General features: G+C 48.8%; 2 protein-coding genes across 2 annotated transcripts; both read left to right on the forward strand.

Annotated features, from left to right (window-relative positions):
• Positions 1 to 9,601: 9,601 nt before the first annotated feature.
• LOC6624743 (carboxylesterase 1C) lies at positions 9,602 to 12,957 on the forward strand. The gene is made up of 3 exons (XM_002049667.4): positions 9,602 to 10,223; positions 10,287 to 10,379; positions 10,953 to 12,957. Exons 1-3 carry the CDS (start codon positions 10,113 to 10,115, stop codon positions 12,825 to 12,827), a joined length of 2,079 nt encoding a protein of 692 aa, XP_002049703.1. The 5' UTR covers positions 9,602 to 10,112; the 3' UTR covers positions 12,828 to 12,957.
• Positions 12,958 to 13,403: 446 nt separating this feature from the next.
• Polr1A (RNA polymerase I subunit RpI1) lies at positions 13,404 to 19,015 on the forward strand. The gene is made up of 10 exons (XM_002049665.4): positions 13,404 to 13,831; positions 13,886 to 14,252; positions 14,315 to 15,680; positions 15,740 to 16,233; positions 16,291 to 16,576; positions 16,642 to 17,569; positions 17,629 to 17,833; positions 17,890 to 18,019; positions 18,081 to 18,180; positions 18,241 to 19,015. The coding sequence occupies exons 1-10, from the start codon at positions 13,489 to 13,491 to the stop codon at positions 18,966 to 18,968; spliced, it is 4,947 nt and encodes a 1,648-aa protein (XP_002049701.1). The 5' UTR covers positions 13,404 to 13,488; the 3' UTR covers positions 18,969 to 19,015.
• Positions 19,016 to 19,077: the final 62 nt, after the last annotated feature.

Consider the following 19,077-nt stretch of genomic DNA (forward strand, 5'->3'; position numbering starts at 1 on the left):
GTAAAATATAAAAAAAAAAAAATCTAAAATTAACTCTTGCGCGAACTATGCTCACATACTTACCTAATTTGAATTTACGCATTTATATCGCCCCTTACCACCCCCAGAGAGCTCTTTAGGTAGGGTAAGGTAGAATTAAGCGATTTAATACATACAATACACAATACGTGACATACCCAGTTTTAAGTAATTGTGCGGGCCATTGTTCCTAAATCGGGGCAACGATTGCCTCTAAAGTGCCTCATTGCGCGTTTCTTTTACGGCGACTCGCAATATCCTTGTAGTGTTCCGTCGCCTGTCCCATTCAGTGTTGTAAAAAAAAAAATAAAAAAATATTAATTCTATAGGATAAGAGAAAAATTTAGGAATTAATGCGCTTTGTCAATTAGTATAAATATATGCAACAGTAATACGCACCTGTGAAGTTAATGAATTATCCGCTTGCATGAGATCCTAAACAGCTGCAAGATAAATGATTATGATTGTTATACATTTTAAGAAAACGCAACCAATTATACGCACCTATTGAAAGAAATCATGTACGGCTAAAATAATATTGCTGGGGAGAGTGGGCATTATGGCCGACACGGGCTAATATAGGCCATCTAGTGGCCAAAATGAGGGAGACGAGTGGAGGTGATCGTCTCATGGTAGGGCGGGTACGCTGGGTCCGGAACCGGGGCCCGATCTGGAAGAGTAAGGTGGATAAATAGTGTTTTTTTGTTAATTTATATTGAGTGTCTTACCTTTGTTGTTTACATTTTCATAGTTGTTACAGCTGTGTATTTTGTTCATGAGTTAGTAGTTCCGAATATTTGTTATCGATTATGCGGTTCATTTTGAGTAGTGTTGTGTGAGTCTGTTTTGCTACAGACGTGTAGCTTTGTTGTTATCGATTGCGCGGACTGCGGGCCAGGGATGGGACCACACCCAGAGAATCCGATGAGCCAGCCGGCGCGGCCCACTGAGAAACAAGCAGTTCCGTAACAATATGGCGCCCAATTTGAAGAAGCACTCGGCTTCTTTGAAGTCGGTGTGTAATCAAAGAAAATAAATACGATAAAAATGAAGGTACAGAGGAAAGGACTCCCTTGGCTTCAGGACCCACACCGCTGAAGTCTTATGTGGCACGAGGAGGTAGCTCATAATCGCGCAGCGTGTAGTGGAATCCGAGAAGCACGACGGAAGTAGAGGTTATCTGAATATCCATCCATAAGCATGAGGGGTTTTTTTTTTGTAGTGGTTGATGGCCGTTCGCATGTTGGCGAAACATTTGCGACTATCCATCGTTCGCCTGGTGGTAGCCGCAACGACAAAGGCATCTCATGGTAAAAAAAATGTGATATTAGGGTAGTTTAGTCAGATGTTATTTATTCAATTAGTTGTTTTTGTCTCATTTTGTGTCAATGTTGGATGTATGCTGGCCGTAGTTATACGAGCTTCGGAGACCGGTGACCCAGGACGATATAGAGCCGAGCCTGCGCCGCATCTGTCACACAGCATATCCCAAGAATGGCCAGAAGAGCGACGGAGACGGATCTTGCCATGGTGTCCATTGACATGGGGTGTTTTCTTGTCGCGGTTGATGACGGTAAGTCACGTTTGCTAGTTGGTGAACGTTCGCGACCGTCAATCGTAGCCTGGTGGTAGCCGCCATGACAAAATAACCTGTGACGAAATGTGATATTAGGGTAGGTCTGACTAGAGTTTGTTTAATGTTTTCTATTTGTTTTGTCCCACTCTGTGTTAACGTTTGGTGTGTGCTGGCCGTAGTTAAATGAGCTTCGGAGGCAGGTGACCCAGGACGATATAGAGCCGATCCTGCGCCGCACCTGTCACACAGCATACTCTAAGGGTGCACAGAAGTGCGACAGAAACCAAATAGCCTTCAAGGTAGCGTTCCTTGCATGCCGTCCGTCAGTCAAACTGACGAACTGAGCATGGGACGAATGCTTAAGTGTTGTCCACTGTCCAGATTATGCGTAGATTATTTAGCCTGTGTTAGGATTTGTCTTCTCTCCCCCAAGTATTTGAAATTAATTAGAAAGAAAAAAAAATTTAATTTTGTGAGTGTTTTTGTGGTCGATGTGTATTAATTTATTATTCTTTATTAGTAAGATTTGTTAGTGGGTGTTTATTTATTTATTAATTTATTAGAAATATTAGTAAAGTTTTTATAAGGGTTGTAAGCCTTGTAGAAGAGAGGGGTACTGTTCTCAGAAGGGATAAGTATGGCTGAGGAACAGGTGTCTGATTGGGCTTCTGACGCTGATGGGGCGTCGGCTCTGCCACCGCCGCGCCCAGCTGGAGGGCTGGTGCGAACGCCAATGAATTTCCGGGGATTTCCAGAGAGACAGATCCCGAAAGAGGGTCACCTGGTAGACTTGGAGAAAGAATTGGCGCAACAGGATAGACCTCCACGGAACCTGGAGTTCCCAAAAGCCCCGAAAGACTCAGTGCTCAAATCGACGGCAAACGCGGCGATCGCTCAGGCCCACCAAACATATCTGCATGCTCTGCCATCTGGCATCAGCGAGTCCATCCGCGAGGAGATGCGAGCTGGCTTCATGGAAATGATGAAGGGCATCATTGATGTGCTTAGGCCGCCAGGGAGCCAAACCGCCGAGACTAACACTGCGCCGAAGCCGCCAAGACATGTCGAGCCGGGACCGCGAACAGGCGCCATCCCGAAAGAACGGGAAGTGTTCCAGCGCGAGGCATTTCCACCACCGGTGCCACCGAAGCCACGTAGGCAAGGCGCACGAGGGGCGGAGTATTCGTCCAGCAGCCCAGTTTACGTGGCAGATGCTCAGTCGAGGAACTGGCGTAACCCGAATAACCGCCATTTCCGAGTAGAGGACCGGAGAGCGGATGATTTTCAACCGGAGGAGGCGTACGCCAACGTGCGAGAAACTGCGTACATGAAGCTCGAGCGGTGGAACGTCAAGTTTGACGGCGAGGACGCGATGAATTCGGTCGAGGACTTCGTGTTCCGCCTAGAGTTCCTGCAGAGGCAGTATCAGTGCCCGTGGAAGGAGGTCCTGCGCGGTTTCCACCTGCTCCTGACCGGCCGCGCCCGCGAGTGGTACTGGATGCACGTGCGGCATTCTAGGGTCGACAGCTGGATGCAACTGCGGCATGCCCTCTTGGACAGGTTCCGGGGCTACCAGACGGAACACGAGGTAATGCAGGAGCTTCTACAACGAGAGCAACAGGCCAGCGAAGGGGTGGATGATTATATCCACCACATGCGTCAACTCGCCGCGCGATTCCAGAAGCCGCTGAGAGACCGAGAGCTGGTGAGGATTATAAAGCGTGGTTTAAAAGAAAGTCTGGCGAAATATATTTATGCCATGGACGTACTCACCGTGGATGAGCTGCGCCAAGAGTGCCTAGAAGTGGAGAGGCACATGGGTCGCAGAAGCCGGACTGGGTACCTTCAGCCGTCGCGTTGTCCACAAGGAACGAGGCCCGTAGTCCACGAGGTTGAAGTTCCACCGCATCTTACAGAAACGCCACCGGGAGAACTGGAGGAGGCATTCGTGCGAAGCAGGAACTCATCCCGAATTGTATGCTGGAACTGCAGACAGTTCGACCACGTCTTTAGAGACTGCCTGTCCAAGGAGCGGAAAATATTCTGCTATAGGTGTGGAAAGCCGGACACTTTCTGCTCGCAGTGTGAAAACTGTCCGGGAAACCCCAGAGGGAGCGCGGTGATGGCGGGACAGACGCGTTCCGGGACGGCGACCGCGGGAAAGCAGGAGGGGGGCACCTACCAGAGCCAATAATCATTGGAAAGGAGACGGAGATTTGGAATAAGGATCAGGATAAGGCTAATTATAATAATAGTATAAGCAAAGGAGGAACACTTAGGGGCTTACCATACGAAGAACGTGTTCGGGCATACATGTCGGCCCGAAATAGAATTTTTGGTGAGCGACAGCTGGAGGGGATGACGCTAGCCACCCGGAGAATGGTGAAGGCACGTGCGCGCTTCCGCAGACGCAGGATTACCAGGCGCCAGGTCGTCGAAGCGGTGAGACGGGAGGAGAGTATAGACCCACGAGTATTCGCCGAAGTGGAGGTCGCTGGAGCCAAAATGAAAGGGTTGCTGGACACGGGGGCCTCAGTCAGTCTGTTGGGACAAGGATGCCGGGAGTTAGTGGAGAAACTGGGATGGGAAGCGCGGCCATACGAATCGATGGTGAGGACAGCGGCGGGTGCCAATCGCCCAATTTTAGGTCGCGTTGTTCTGCCTGTGAAATACGGGAATAGAACGGAAGATATCGTATTTTACATGTGCCCGGACCTGCGACAGGAACTATACCTGGGAATCGACTTCTGGCGAGCCTTTGAGATCGCACCAGAGCTGCTCGGTCCGGCCAGAAAGTCCGAAACACCACCAGAGGCATCTGAGGTAACGGTAGCGAACCCAGAGGTGGCTTATTACCGGGACGACGACGAATGCGTAACGGATCCGGAAATGTGGGACCTGGACAACGATCAGAGGAGTCAGTTGGAAAGCGTGAAGCGCAGATTTCTCCAATTTGAGAAGGATGGCCTAGGGAAAACTCACCTGCTGCAGCACCGAATTCAGCTGATCGAGGGAGCAGAACCCGTGAAAGACAGACATTATCCGCTGTCCCCGGCCAAACAGGAGATCGTGTGGGCCGAGGTGGATAAGATGCTAAAGTTGGGCATCATCGAGGAGAGTGACAGCCCCTGGAGCAACCGGACGACGGTGGTGATGAGGCCTGGGAAGAACAGGTTTTGCTTAGACGCCAGGAAATTAAACAGTGTAACGGTAAAAGACGCGTACCCGCTTCCATGCATCGAGGGCATCCTATCGCGAATCGACGAGACTCATTTTATCTCTAGCGTCGACCTTAAGTTCGCGTTCTGGCAAATAGAGATGGAGGAGAAGAGCAGGGCGTATACGGCGTTTACTGTACCAGGGAGGCCGCTGTACCAGTTCCGCCACATGCCATTCGGGCTCTGCAACGCCGCTCAACAGCTTTGCAGGCTCATGGACAAGGTAATCCCGGCGAATCTGAGGTCCAACGTATTCGTATACCTGGACGACTTGCTGATAATATCGGCAGATTTTCCAACGCACTTAAAATACTTGGAATTGGTGGCCGAGTGTCTGAGGAACGCGAACCTCACCATAGGCATGGCGAAGTCGAAATTCTGCTTCCGCAACCTAAACTACCTGGGTTTCATCATAGGCGGCGGGACGCTGCGCATGGATCCGGGAAGGGTAGAAGCGATCCGGAACATCCCGAATCCGAGGACGGTCAAGGAACTACGAAGCTTCTTAGGTACGGCGGGGTGGTACCGCCGATTCATAAAGAATTTCGCTGAGATATCGGTACCGTTGACTGATGCCCTTAAGAAGAGAACGGGTAGATTTGTGTTGAGCGACGAGGCCATAGAAGCCATAGAGAGCTTAAAGTTAGCCCTCACCACAGCCCCGGTGTTAGTTCACGCAGATTTTCGAAGACCATTCTTCATCCAATGCGACGCATCTCACTACGGAGTAGGAGCCGTGTTGTTCCAGCTAGACGACGAACAACAGGAAAGGCCGATCGCATTCTTCTCGGCCAAACTCAACAAGCACCAGATCAACTATTCGGTGACCGAGAAGGAATGCCTAGCCGCCAAACTGGCCATACATCGATTCCGGCCGTACGTGGAGATGATGCCGTTCACGGTAATCACCGATCATGCGAGTCTGCAGTGGCTTATGAGTCTCAAAGACTTGAGCGGGAGATTAGCCAGGTGGTCCCTCGAACTGCAAGCGTTCCCTTTCTCCATGCAGTACCGCAAGGGAGCCGACAACGTCGTCGCAGACACATTGTCCCGAAGCGTGGAAGAGGTCGAACTGACCCCGGAAGATCTGTTGGGATTTCAGACCCCGGAGTTCGAGAGCACCGAATATCGAGAGCTGATAAGAGAGGTGATGAGCCAACAAGGGAAGTTGCCGGACCTTAGAGTGCAGGACGGACTTCTGTTCAAGAGGACCGTGCACGAGAGCTTGGAGGATGAGGTCGAAGGCACAAGTTGGAAGCTCTGGGTGCCGGAGTCGCTGACGGCAGGACTCATCCAACAAGCACACGCGGACGAGACGTCAGCTCATGGAGGCATGAGGAAAACGCTGCACGCGCTGCGCAGGCAATATTATTGGCCCAACATGGCCATACAAGTCAGGGACTATGTTCGGAAATGCGATACATGCAAGGAGACCAAGGCACAGAACTACCGAATGCAGGTCGGAATTGGGGAAGAAGTGCGCACCGACCGCCCCTTCCAGAAGCTATATATCGACTTCTTGGGGAAGTATCCACGGTCGAAACGAGGGCATGCGTGGATATTCGTCGTCGTAGATCACTTCTCGAAGTTTACCTTCCTGAAGGCCATGAGGGAAGCCACCGCGGCGGATGTCGTGAACTTCCTAGTGCATGAGGTGTTCTTCAAATTTGGCGTGCCGGAAGTGATCCATTCGGATAATGGACGACAATTCGTGTCAAAGTCGTTCGATGCGATGGTCCAGGCGTTTGGCATTACTCACCTGCGCACACCAGTGTATTCGCCTCAGAGCAACGCCGCCGAACGCGTGAACCGCACAGTGCTGTCGGCAATCCGAACCTACCTGGGTCAGGATCATCGGGAATGGGACGCGTACCTACCAGAGGTGGAAGTGGCGATCCGGAATGCGGTCCACAGCGCTACGGGAGTCACTCCGTTCTTCGCGGTCTTTGGACAGCAGATGTACCTGAATGGTTCCAGTTACAAACTGGCCAGGAAGCTGAGATCATTGGCCGACCACAGTATTTCTGACCTTGACGCAAAGGACAGACTGGCTGTAATCCGAAGCCAAGTCAAGGACCACCTGCACACCGCATACGAGCGAAGTCGCCAACGGTACGACCACCGCGCGCGACAGCTCCATCTGGAACCGGGACAGGAAGTGTGGAGGCGCAACTTCGCACTAAGCAGCTTCGGCAAAGCCTTCAATGCCAAGTTCGCCCGGAAGTTCTTGAAGAGCCGCGTCGTCCGAGCCGTGGGAACCAACGCCTACGAGTTGGAAGATCTCCAGGGACGCGTGCTAGGCGTCTTCCACGCAAAAGATATACGAACATAATCGTAATTTGCTCACCTCCTTGCCAGGCAACGGCGGCGGCAGCGCCAGTCCCCCCTTTTTTTTTTGGGTCAGCAAAAAAAAAACATAGATTACTTGTCGTGGGTGTGGCCTACGTTGGGCATCGTTATTAGCCGGCTGGGTCAATCCATGAAATGCGCACGCAGATTCCTTGTAACTGTCCTTCATGTCGTTACAATAATCTGCGTGGTGATGTTGCATTTGACGTTATCGGCAGCACCGAGGGTTACTCAGTTGGTTGCGTGCGATATTATCGGCCACGCCGATATCTTTTTGGCATATGGTCGGAGTATGCGGGGTGAAGCTGGGCCCACGGCGGAGCCCAAAGTTTTGAAGGGTGGCAACGCCAGACATGCGATCCACGGCGCCAAAAGCGACGATTGCTATTGGCCGCCCGTTTCGCTCTTAAAGGGAATACGAGGAGAGTGGATCGCATGCCCTTGGATATGCCCTTGGCCTTCATTTGGGCCGTTGACCCAAAAAAATGCAGCTGTGCAGATGAGCAGCAACGGTGCCCGCCTCGCAAATGTATGCGTGTGCCGAAATTCGGCACCGATGGTGTGGCTGCCAAAAATGTCGAGGAGTTCGATTTGTTCAGCGGTTAACGGCGGGCGTGCCAGCTCGAAGTGAGCAAAAAAGTTGGACATTGCATTTCTGCTTGACAGAGTAAAATTTTTTCCCTTCTGAAAAATTAAGCCGGCACATAATACCAATGGCTTAACAGACGAATAAAAGTTTTGTTTTTGTGTTCTTTGCCATGTAATAAATTTATATAAATCAAACCGCTCGAATCACAAAGAAAATATAATAAAAAAATTAAAAGAGACTTAAAAATTTAAGTGCGACGAGAGACGAACCAAATAAGCCGAAAATTAACGGCTCCGGCACCAAGGAGACCAGCTCGCGCACCAGAGAGGCCCACGAAATATTCAAGGCCAGGATTCAGTGCAGCGGCGCAAACCAGCCATATCCGCGACGCCGCCAGCAAGCGTCGGCGCAAACGTGAAGGCGACGAGACGAGCCACCAACGACCGGGCTCCAACAACGAAGAAGCGGCCACAGGCGAGACCCCGCCCACATCCACCGAGTGAGTCCGTTCCATTGTTTTGCCCATCCTCGTTCGAGCCCCTGGCAGAGTCAGAAGAAGACTCCTAATTGCACTCCCTGAAAAGGAGTAGATTTTTTTTTTATCGTTAAATTTGGTTAATTTGTATTTATAAAATATATTCATACATACATAGGCACTTACGCCGAGCTTCACTTTAGAGTGCGAACGGTGAGGAAAACTCCAACGGTGATGCATCTGCGCCTGTAAAATATAAAAAAAAAAAAATCTAAAATTAACTCTTGCGCGAACTATGCTCACATACTTACCTAATTTGAATTTACGCATTTATATCGCCCCTTACCACCCCCAGAGAGCTCTTTAGGTAGGGTAAGGTAGAATTAAGCGATTTAATACATACAATACACAATACGTGACATACCCAGTTTTAAGTAATTGTGCGGGCCATTGTTCCTAAATCGGGGCAACGATTGCCTCTAAAGTGCCTCATTGCGCGTTTCTTTTACGGCGACTCGCAATATCCTTGTAGTGTTCCGTCGCCTGTCCCATTCAGTGTTGTAAAAAAAAAAATAAAAAAATATTAATTCTATAGGATAAGAGAAAAATTTAGGAATTAATGCGCTTTGTCAATTAGTATAAATATATGCAACAGTAATACGCACCTGTGAAGTTAATGAATTATCCGCTTGCATGAGATCCTAAACAGCTGCAAGATAAATGATTATGATTGTTATACATTTTAAGAAAACGCAACCAATTATACGCACCTATTGAAAGAAATCATGTACGGCTAAAATAATATTGCTGGGGAGAGTGGGCATTATGGCCGACACGGGCTAATATAGGCCATCTAGTGGCCAAAATGAGGGAGACGAGTGGAGGTGATCGTCTCATGGTAGGGCGGGTACGCTGGGTCCGGAACCGGGGCCCGATCTGGAAGAGTAAGGTGGATAAATAGTGTTTTTTTGTTAATTTATATTGAGTGTCTTACCTTTGTTGTTTACATTTTCATAGTTGTTACAGCTGTGTATTTTGTTCATGAGTTAGTAGTTCCGAATATTTGTTATCGATTATGCGGTTCATTTTGAGTAGTGTTGTGTGAGTCTGTTTTGCTACAGACGTGTAGCTTTGTTGTTATCGATTGTGCGGACTGCGGGCCAGGGATGGGACCACACCCAGAGAATCCGATGAGCCAGCCGGCGCGGCCCACTGAGAAACAAGCAGTTCCGTAACAAAATCGATTTTTATTTAAAGTGTAGAACATTCAAACTTGAAGCGATTAGGAAAAAATAATCTTTCACCTGAATATCGGTTATTTTTCGACCTAGAGGTCTCGTTTGTCGACCATTAATAATTAATTAATAATTAATAATCATCTCCATGAATTTATTCAACAATTGCCAAACACTTTGAGCAACCCTCGGCCATAGATTTAGTATAGCATACTCCAGAGTGAACGCGTGTAACGATTGACGCTGCTTTGGGTTCAAAGTTATAGGTTCAGGTCCAGTTTGCTGCGTCGCCATGAGTAAAGCTCGCAATGTATTCACCTCTGAAAAAAAAAAACAACAACAACCAGCCCCGTTAACAACCCACCTGTTGTTTGGTGTTTTGGTGTTGCTGGCGTTTTGATCTCATGAATGCATGAATGATTCCTGCGAGCACACAACACAAACAGCATTAACAATAATGACACCAGAAAACAATTGAAATAATTCTAGCAGAAACTTTTAGTTGACTTTTTCGAGAACGGCCAAATGTTTTTATTTTAGTTTTCGTAGCAGCGTCAAGGAGTCTATGTGGAAAATTGCAGCGGAAGAAAACGAAAACACGCAGAAATAAATGCAGCCTATTATGTGCTAGAAAGTGAGAGGCTTTCGAAAGATGCAAATGTTTAGAATTGTTAGCTGCCTGATTTTGAATGTTTGGCTCAGTGTTAATTTCTGTTGGGCCCAACAGACGCATATCAAACTGGCGCAGGGCGATCTAATTGGTGTAAATATGCACTAACCCCTGAAAAAAAGATTACAACAAATTCAATTTGTGCTTCGATTCCAGCTGAAGGTCTTTCCGGATGGAGCACGCAGCGCGGTCTACGCCTTCCTGGGAATACCCTATGCACAGCCACCTTTGGGCTCGCTGCGATTTGCCGTAAGTTCACCATGTTCCGCAACAGAACCTTTCTCAATACCCAACAGTTCGACTAAAAGGAAACATCTTAGCATCGCCATAAAGTGTGGTAATCAAGCTGTGTCCTGTTGTCTGTCTGTATCATGATCTCGGAATCTATGTAAACTTGACTCTTGAAATTTAATATATATTCTTATGATATTTTCTCCCATTTTCAATCGTTTTCGAGATTCGGCTGTTGAGGAATACCTCGAAAAATATATGACCTAGATACACCAAGCATATTATGTATATATATATTCATATTCCGCATTCCATAATTAAAAATGAACTCATTTCCCAAATAAGAGCGTCACGCTTTGGTAAACACGTTTGACTGTCATATCAAGGGTCTGAACATTTCAGAAGGATAGGACTATAAGACATACGATTCCCATAGAGTAGAATAAAAGGAAGAAAACGCTCAGTCAAGCACTTTAGAAATTTTACTTGTTCTCTTCTTTTATATCGTTCAATATTCAACTGAGTAGCTTAAAAAGCTTGTGAAGTCTAAGATTTTTATCCAACACTTTTCCAATCTTGCTCTTCCCTAAGCCTGCCAAGCCACACAACGGCTGGAATCGCACGCGGCAGGCCACGGCAATGCAGCCCATTTGCCCGCAGCTATCGAATACAATCTATGATGAGAGCGCCGATGGCAGCATATCACGTGCTGCTCCCAACAATGAGGATTGCCTCTATCTGAACATCTGGACACCCGAGACGGGCTTGCGTTACGGGCAACTGCCCATGCTGGTCATTATTAGCGGTGAGGATTTCGCCTATGACTGGTCGCGTAATCGGATCAATGGCCTGGACTTTGCCGCTGCCGAGAGCGTGGTTGTGGTCAGCGTGCAATACCGCAGCAACATCTATGGCTGGCTGGGACTGGGCCAAGATCACCGCCAGCTGCCGGGCAACTATGGACTAAGTGATATTCAACTGGCGCTGCGTTGGCTCCAGCACAATGCACAGAGTTTCGGTGGCAATCCCGATCAGTTAACGCTACTCGGTCATGGAAGCGGTGCCATTTTGGCGCTGGCTGCCGCCCTGCAACCGACTGATGGCGCTCCGCCGTTCAAGCAACTGATACTGATGTCTCCGGGCCCGGTGCTGTACGCCTTGGGTGCTGGACATCAGCAGCGCATTGTGGCAACTGGACGTGTACTCGTGCATAAGCTGGGCTGTCAGTTTGAGGAGGCACAACACCGCCAGCTGTTGAGTTGCCTGCGCCGCAAGAGCGCCGAGGATTTGCTGCGCGCCTATGAAAGTGTCTATAATCACGGCAATGCCAGCGTGCAGCTAGGCGTGCAGCTAAGCTACCCTGGCGACCTGGAACAGCAGCTGGCTAATGTGTCACTGCCCCCGCTGCTGCTGGGCATTGGCTCCAATGAGGGTGCCTTCATGCAGGATTATTGGCTGGACGTGGCGCGTGACGGTCAACCGGCCCTGCAGGGCTACATCAACAGCACCCTGTTGCCGAATGTGCTTCGCTCCATGCAGCTGGAGGCGAGTGCCAGCGAGGCTCAATTGACGGCCATACGTTGGCGCTACTTCAGCGACAAGGCTTCGGCTTCGGTCAGTCAATTGCTGTGGGGCATGCAGCGGCTGCTGTCCGAGTCGCTGTACGAGACGCCCTTCCTACGCCTGCTGCAGCTACTCAATGACAGCAGCAGCCCTAGCTATGCCTATGTCTTTGATCAGTCGCATGCTCATGCAATGGACATGCGTGGCAGACAGAATCTGTTTGGCGGCGCCTCACATAGTGCGGACTTGCCGTTGCTGCTCGGTCCAAGTCTGTTTCAACAGATTGCACGGCGACGTTTCAGCGCCGAGGAGGAGCAGCTGTGCCGCAAGCTACGCGGCTCGTTTGCCAACTTTGTGAAAAGCGGCAATCCGACACCGGGACGCATTTATGATGCCTGGCAGCCGTACACGCCACAGCGTACCTTTATCTACGCATTGGGTGAGCTGTCCAAGAGCTTGGAACTGCCAGCTGGCGTTGATGAGGCGCTCATTGAACAACTGCTAAGTGGCAAACAGCAGACGGATATCGGCTCAGATCGCAGCTTGTCCAGAACTAACCGACATGACAGCTATCGACAGGGAAACAGCAATTCGTATGTGGCCAACAACCAGCTGGATTCCGGTTATGGCAATCACTTGCGACGCGTTTACGGCTTCTGGCAGGTGCTGCTGCCCACAGCACAGGACGCAGAGCTGCGCGATGGCGGTGGTGGTGCTTTGAGGCAGCGTGTTAGGCTTTTGGAGGCTAATGCTGATGCTGCACGTTATAGGCAAGGTTTTTATGCTATGCTCGGCCTTGTGTGCCTGCTGCTGGCGTGTCTGGGCTTGTGTGTCTATCTGTTGCGTCGCGAGCTGCCCCACAGCAGACGCATCTCATCAGCGGAGCCGTCTTATGGCTTATGACAAAAGTGGTTTCGCTGGACGACCATCTTTGGACGCAACGCCAAGTTTGAGGCCGACACAAGCGTGGCCAATGTCGAGTCCTGGCGCAAAGGTGGTCGAACAGCGAAACGAGAACAGGACCCAGCACCAAGCAGTCGCACGCGACGTCCAAGACAACTGCAGCCGTACGATGAGCAGCCAAAGGGCAACAAGGCTGCAAACACTGCCCGAGGAACCGGAGTTAGAGCTGGAGCAAGAGATGGCTGCGGTGACGGAGCAACCGCAGTTGGAGATGAGGCAACTGTTGCGGAACTCCTGGACACTGTCCGCAACCAATACGAGCAAAATATGGCTTTTAAGAACTGGCAATACCAGTTGACGTGTGATAAGTTCTAAGCAAAACCAAAGAATCCATTTGAAGTTGTACATTTCGTATATACGTATTTACCCTTCTCTTCTTTTTATTAAAAACTTCAAAATGTTTAATTTCAAAATTGAATAATTCGCGCCTTTTGTTGTTTGAGACAACCCTGTTCGCTGCAGCATGGTATCGATATATCGCATGTTGTCGATACTTTCGTTACTCTTATCGATAATTCTGCTGTTTTTTTAAAACACGTGCAACACATTGCTGCTTCACGGCACCTTATTTTATTAAAAATATCAACATAATCGCATTAAAATGGGTTCGAGAAGGCCCCCGGATGTGCACATGTTTCCCTCGGACCTGGAGTTCGCCGTGTTTACACCCGAGGAGATACGAAAACTGAGTGTGGTGAAAGTTATAACCGGCCTCACATTTGATGCCCTGGGACACCCAATACCTGGTGGTCTATATGACATACGATTGGGATCCTACGGCCGATGCACGGATCCCTGCGGCACATGCCTAAAGATGCAAGATTGTCCCGGCCATATGGGCCATATTGAGCTGGGCTCACTGGTCTACAACCCGTTTTTCATCAAACTGGTGCAACGTTTACTCTGCATATTTTGTCTACACTGCTACAAGCTTCAAATGAAGGGTAAGTGGTACACAAAGTAGCTTAAATCACTTTAATAACATTAATCAACGACAGATCATGAGAGCGAAATTGTTATGCTGCAGCTGCGACTTATTGACGCCGGCTACATTATTGAAGCACAAGAGCTGGAGCTGTTTAAATCCGAAATTGCCTGCCAGAATACAGAGGAGCTGGTTAAGCTGGATAACGGCGACGCTGTACATCCGCACATTGCTGCGGTCAACGAGCTGCTGGCCAAGAATACCAGCAATGCCAGCAATGTGACCAAGACAAGCTGCTCTTTACGCACAGCAATTACGCACGCGGCTCTGCAGCGAGCCTCCAGTAAGAAGTGCAGGCACTGCAACAAGTCCATGCGCTTTGTGCGCTATTTGCATCGCCGCCTTGTATATTATGTGACCATTGCCGATTTGAAGGAACGGTGAGTATTTGGCTATAGCCTCCATAAACATGATTGATTTTCGAATTCCCTTGATTTTATAGGTTGGGTGATGTGCCCGAAAACAGTGGCCAGAACAAGGTCATATTTGCGGATGAATGCCGACGCTATCTGCGAAAGATATACGAAAATTATCCGCAGCTGCTAAAGCTGTTGGTGCCTGTGTTGAACATGAACAACGAGGCAAGCGTCACCGGTGACTGCTCGCCAGTGGATATCTTCTTTATGGACACAATACCAGTTACACCGCCGCGTGCGCGTCCTATGAATGTTATTAACGACATGATGAAGGGCAATCCGCAGACGGATATCTATGTGAACATTATCGAGAATAATCATGTGCTCAATGTAGTGCTAAAGTTTATGAAGGGCCAGCAGGAGAAACTTAGCGAGCAGGCAAAAGCTGCCTACCAAAACATGCGCGGTGCCAACAGCCACGAGAAGCTCTACAATGCATGGCTGGCGCTGCAGAGCTCCGTAGATGTGTTGCTTGATGTAAACATGTCGCGAGACATCAAATCCGCCGAGGGCCTTAAGCAGGTGCTCGAGAAGAAGGAGGGTCTCATACGCAAGCACATGATGGGCAAGCGCGTTAATTACGCAGCACGTACTGTCATCACGCCCGATCCCAACATCGATGTAGATGAGATTGGCATACCGGACATATTTGCGCGCAAACTCTCTTATCCGGTACCCGTGACTGAATGGAATGTCATCGAGTTGCGCAAAATGGTCATGAATGGGCCAGAAGTGCACCCGGGTGCCAATTACATACAGGACAGCAAAGGGTTGACCACCTTTATACCCGCCGACAATGCGGCCAAACGAGCCAGCATGGCCAAGCTTTTGCTGTCCAATCCCAAGGACGGCGTCAAGATTGTGCATCGCCATGTTCTGAATGGAGATGTACTGCTGCTCAATCGTCAGCCTTCGCTGCACAAGCCATCCATAATGGCGCATAAGGCGCGCATATTGCACGGCGAGAAAACGTTTCGCCTCCACTACTCCAATTGCAAGGCATACAATGCCGATTTCGATGGTGACGAGATGAATGCGCACTATCCACAGAGCGAGGTGGCACGTTCCGAGGCCTATAATCTTGTCAATGTGGCCAGCAATTATTTGGTGCCCAAGGACGGTACTCCACTTGGTGGCCTTATACAGGATCAGGTTATTTCGGGCGTCAAGCTGTCAATACGCGGTCGCTTCTTCAACCGCGAGGATTATCAGCAGTTGGTTTTCCAGGGTCTGTCGCATCTTAAAGGCGATGTCAAGTTACTGCCACCGGCTATACAAAAGCCAGCAATGTTGTGGTCTGGTAAGCAAGTGCTCTCGACCATAATCATTAATCTGATACCCGATGGCTATGAGCACATCAATTTAGATTCCTTTGCCAAAATAGGTGGCAAGGTAAGTAATGACATATCAGTCACCTGTAAACCATTAACTAACCCAGTAACGCGTTGCAGAATTGGAATGTGGCTAAACCGCGTACACCGCTGTGTGGCTCGAATCCGCTGGAGCAGGAGCTCAGTGAGAGTCAAGTGCAAATACGTAAGGGTGAGCTTCTGGTGGGCGTTCTGGACAAGCAGCAGTATGGTGCCACTACTTTTGGCCTTATTCACTGCATGTACGAGCTGTATGGCGGCGATGTGTCCACTCGCCTGCTAACCGCCTTCACCAAGGTGTTTACATTTTTCCTGCAGCTTGAGGGCTTTACTTTGGGTGTCAAGGACATTTTGGTAACCGATGAGGCGGATCGCAGGCGTCGAAAAATCATTCGAGAGTGTCGTGATGTGGGCAACAGCGCCGTTGCCGCCGCTTTGGAGCTGGAGGATGTGCCACCGCACGATGTATTGGCCGAACAAATGGAGGCCGCCTATGTTAAGGACTCAAAGTTTCGAGTTCTGCTAGATCGCAAATACAAATCGCTACTGGACGGCTACACAAATGACATTAATAAGTAAGTAGCATAACAAACCAAAATGTATTTAGCTACAGGTGTTTCTTTTCTTTATAGAACTTGCCTGCCCGGCGGTCTGATCACCAAGTTTCCATCAAACAATCTGCAGTTAATGGTGTTGTCTGGCGCCAAAGGCTCTATGGTTAACACTATGCAAATTTCCTGCCTGCTTGGGCAAATTGAGCTGGAAGGCAAGCGACCGCCGTTGATGATATCTGGAAAATCGCTACCCAGTTTTACCTCTTTTGAGACATCACCAAAGTCGGGCGGCTTTATTGATGGGCGCTTTATGACAGGCATACAGCCGCAGGACTTTTTCTTTCACTGCATGGCTGGTCGTGAAGTAAGCCTTAAATTTGGATATTAAAGATTAGATATGGATTAACAGCTCATTATTCTTTACTACAGGGTCTCATCGATACTGCTGTGAAGACATCCCGTTCCGGTTATCTTCAGCGCTGTCTTATCAAGCACTTGGAGGGATTGAGTGTTCACTATGACCTAACTGTGCGCGACAGTGACAACAGTGTAGTGCAGTTTCTTTACGGCGAGGACGGCCTAGACATACTTAAGTCAAAGTTCTTTAACGGAAAATTCTGCGCAGATTTTCTTGCACAAAACGCAAAGGCTGTTCTGCGGCCCAGCCAACTGCAGCTGATGAAGGACGAGGAGTGCCTTGCCAAGGTACTGCGCCATGAGAAACACATACGTAGCTGGCAGAAGAAACAGCCTGCCAAACTGCATGCTGCTTTCACCCACTTTTCTGAGGAGCTTCGAAACGAAGTGGAAGTTAAGCGACCAAATGAGATAAATGCCAAGACGGGACGCCGGCGTTTCGACGAGGGCCTGCTCAAACTGTGGAAGAAGGCCGATGCCGAGGACAAAGCACTGTACCGCAAGAAATATGCACGCTGTCCTGATCCCACCGTGGCCGTATACAAACAGGATAATTATTATGGTGCCGTTTCTGAGCGCACGCGTCAATTGATCGATGACTATGCGCTCAAGCACCCGTCACAGAAACAAATCATAGCAGATATAATGCACATGAAGAGCATCAAGGCGTTGGCCTCCCCCGGCGAACCAGTCGGTCTGATTGCAGCCCAGTCGATTGGTGAACCATCCACCCAGATGACATTGAATACCTTCCATTTCGCTGGTCGTGGTGAAATGAACGTTACGCTAGGTATACCTCGTTTACGGGAAATTCTAATGCTGGCGTCCTCGAATATCAAGACCCCTTCAATGGACATACCCATCAAGCCGGGACAGCAGCATAATGCAGAGAAGTTGCGCATTTCCCTCAACTGTGTGACCTTGGCCAGTCTGCTGGAATGTAAGTTATATTGTTATGCAGAGCTAGCTTTATATTTATTTTGGCCTAACACCACCTAGCCGTGCACATAAGCACAAGCTTGACAATGGAACCGGAACGCGCGTATGTCTATGACTTGCACTTCAAGTTCCTGCCACGCGAGAATTACAAGGAGGATTACAGTGTGAGGCCCAAGCGTATTATCAAATACATGCAACAGACATACTTCAAGCAGCTCATTCGTGCTATCATAAAGGTGTCCAACGCCAAGAAGACTTCCAAAATGTAAATATACAATTGATATTCATCATGGTGAATACTTAGCTTAATTTCTTCTACAGCGTCGTGGTAGATGAGAAAAAGGAGTCTGGCAACAAGCAGGACGAGGACAATGATCTAGAGTTGGATGCTGCCGATGACGTGGGCACACAAAAGGCTCAAGACAATGATGACGACTCCTCAGATGACGGCGTAAGACAAATATTCCGTAGCAAATACAAGAATATTTTTGACTCAAATTTATCTGAAATAGGGTGACGATGACGCGACTGGCATTAAACTCAAGCAACGCAAAACCGACGAAAAGGACTATGACGATCCGGATGATGTTGAGGAAATAATTGATGCCAATGGTAAACGGAATTTAATCATCTTAATTTAATTGACTAACTCCTAAAACTTGGGGCTTTTAGACGATGAAGAGGAGCCCGATGAAGAGGACGCATTCGGAAATGAACCGGCAAACGACGAAAACGCCGAGGTGGACGATAAGTCAGTGGAAAAGTTGCTTAGCAACCAAATGGTTCAAGATTACACCTACGACAAGGAGCATCATCTTTGGTGCAGAGTTAAACTCAATCTGAGCGTTCGCTACCAGAAGCCCGATCTGACATCCATCATACGCGAACTTGCCGCCAAGAGCATTGTACATCAGGTGCCGCACATTAAGCGCGCCATTATCTACAAGGGCAATGACGATGAACAGTTGCTGAAAACAGATGGCATCAATATTGGTGAAATGTTCCAACACAACAAAATCTTGGACCTGAATCGTTTGTACTCCAACGATATACATGCTATAGCACGGACATATGGCATCGAAGCTGCAAACCAGGTCATTGTCAAGGAAGTGAGCAATGTGTTCAAGGTTTATGGAATTACCGTGGATCGACGACATTTGTCACTGATTGCCGACTACATGACCTTTGACGGCACCTTCCAGCCGCTCTCACGCAAAGGCATGGAGCACTCCTCTTCGCCGTTGCAGCAAATGTCCTTTGAATCCAGTTTGCAGTTTCTGCGCAACGCAGCTGGCTTTGGACGTCCCGACGAGCTGAATTCACCATCAAGTCGCTTGATGGTAGGCTTGCCTGTTCGAAATGGCACAGGCGCTTTTGAGTTGTTAACGAAAATTTGCTAATTACCACAATTATGTTTAAATAAATACGCGCTCCTTTTCAAAGCCAAGTATCGATGCTCCTAACTTCGCATCACGATCTATCGATTAATGAAGCAACAGCTGATGCGAT

This window comes from Drosophila virilis, chromosome 5 (genome assembly GCF_030788295.1).
Source record: "Drosophila virilis strain 15010-1051.87 chromosome 5, Dvir_AGI_RSII-ME, whole genome shotgun sequence".
Classification (NCBI taxonomy): Eukaryota; Metazoa; Arthropoda; class Insecta; order Diptera; family Drosophilidae; genus Drosophila; species Drosophila virilis.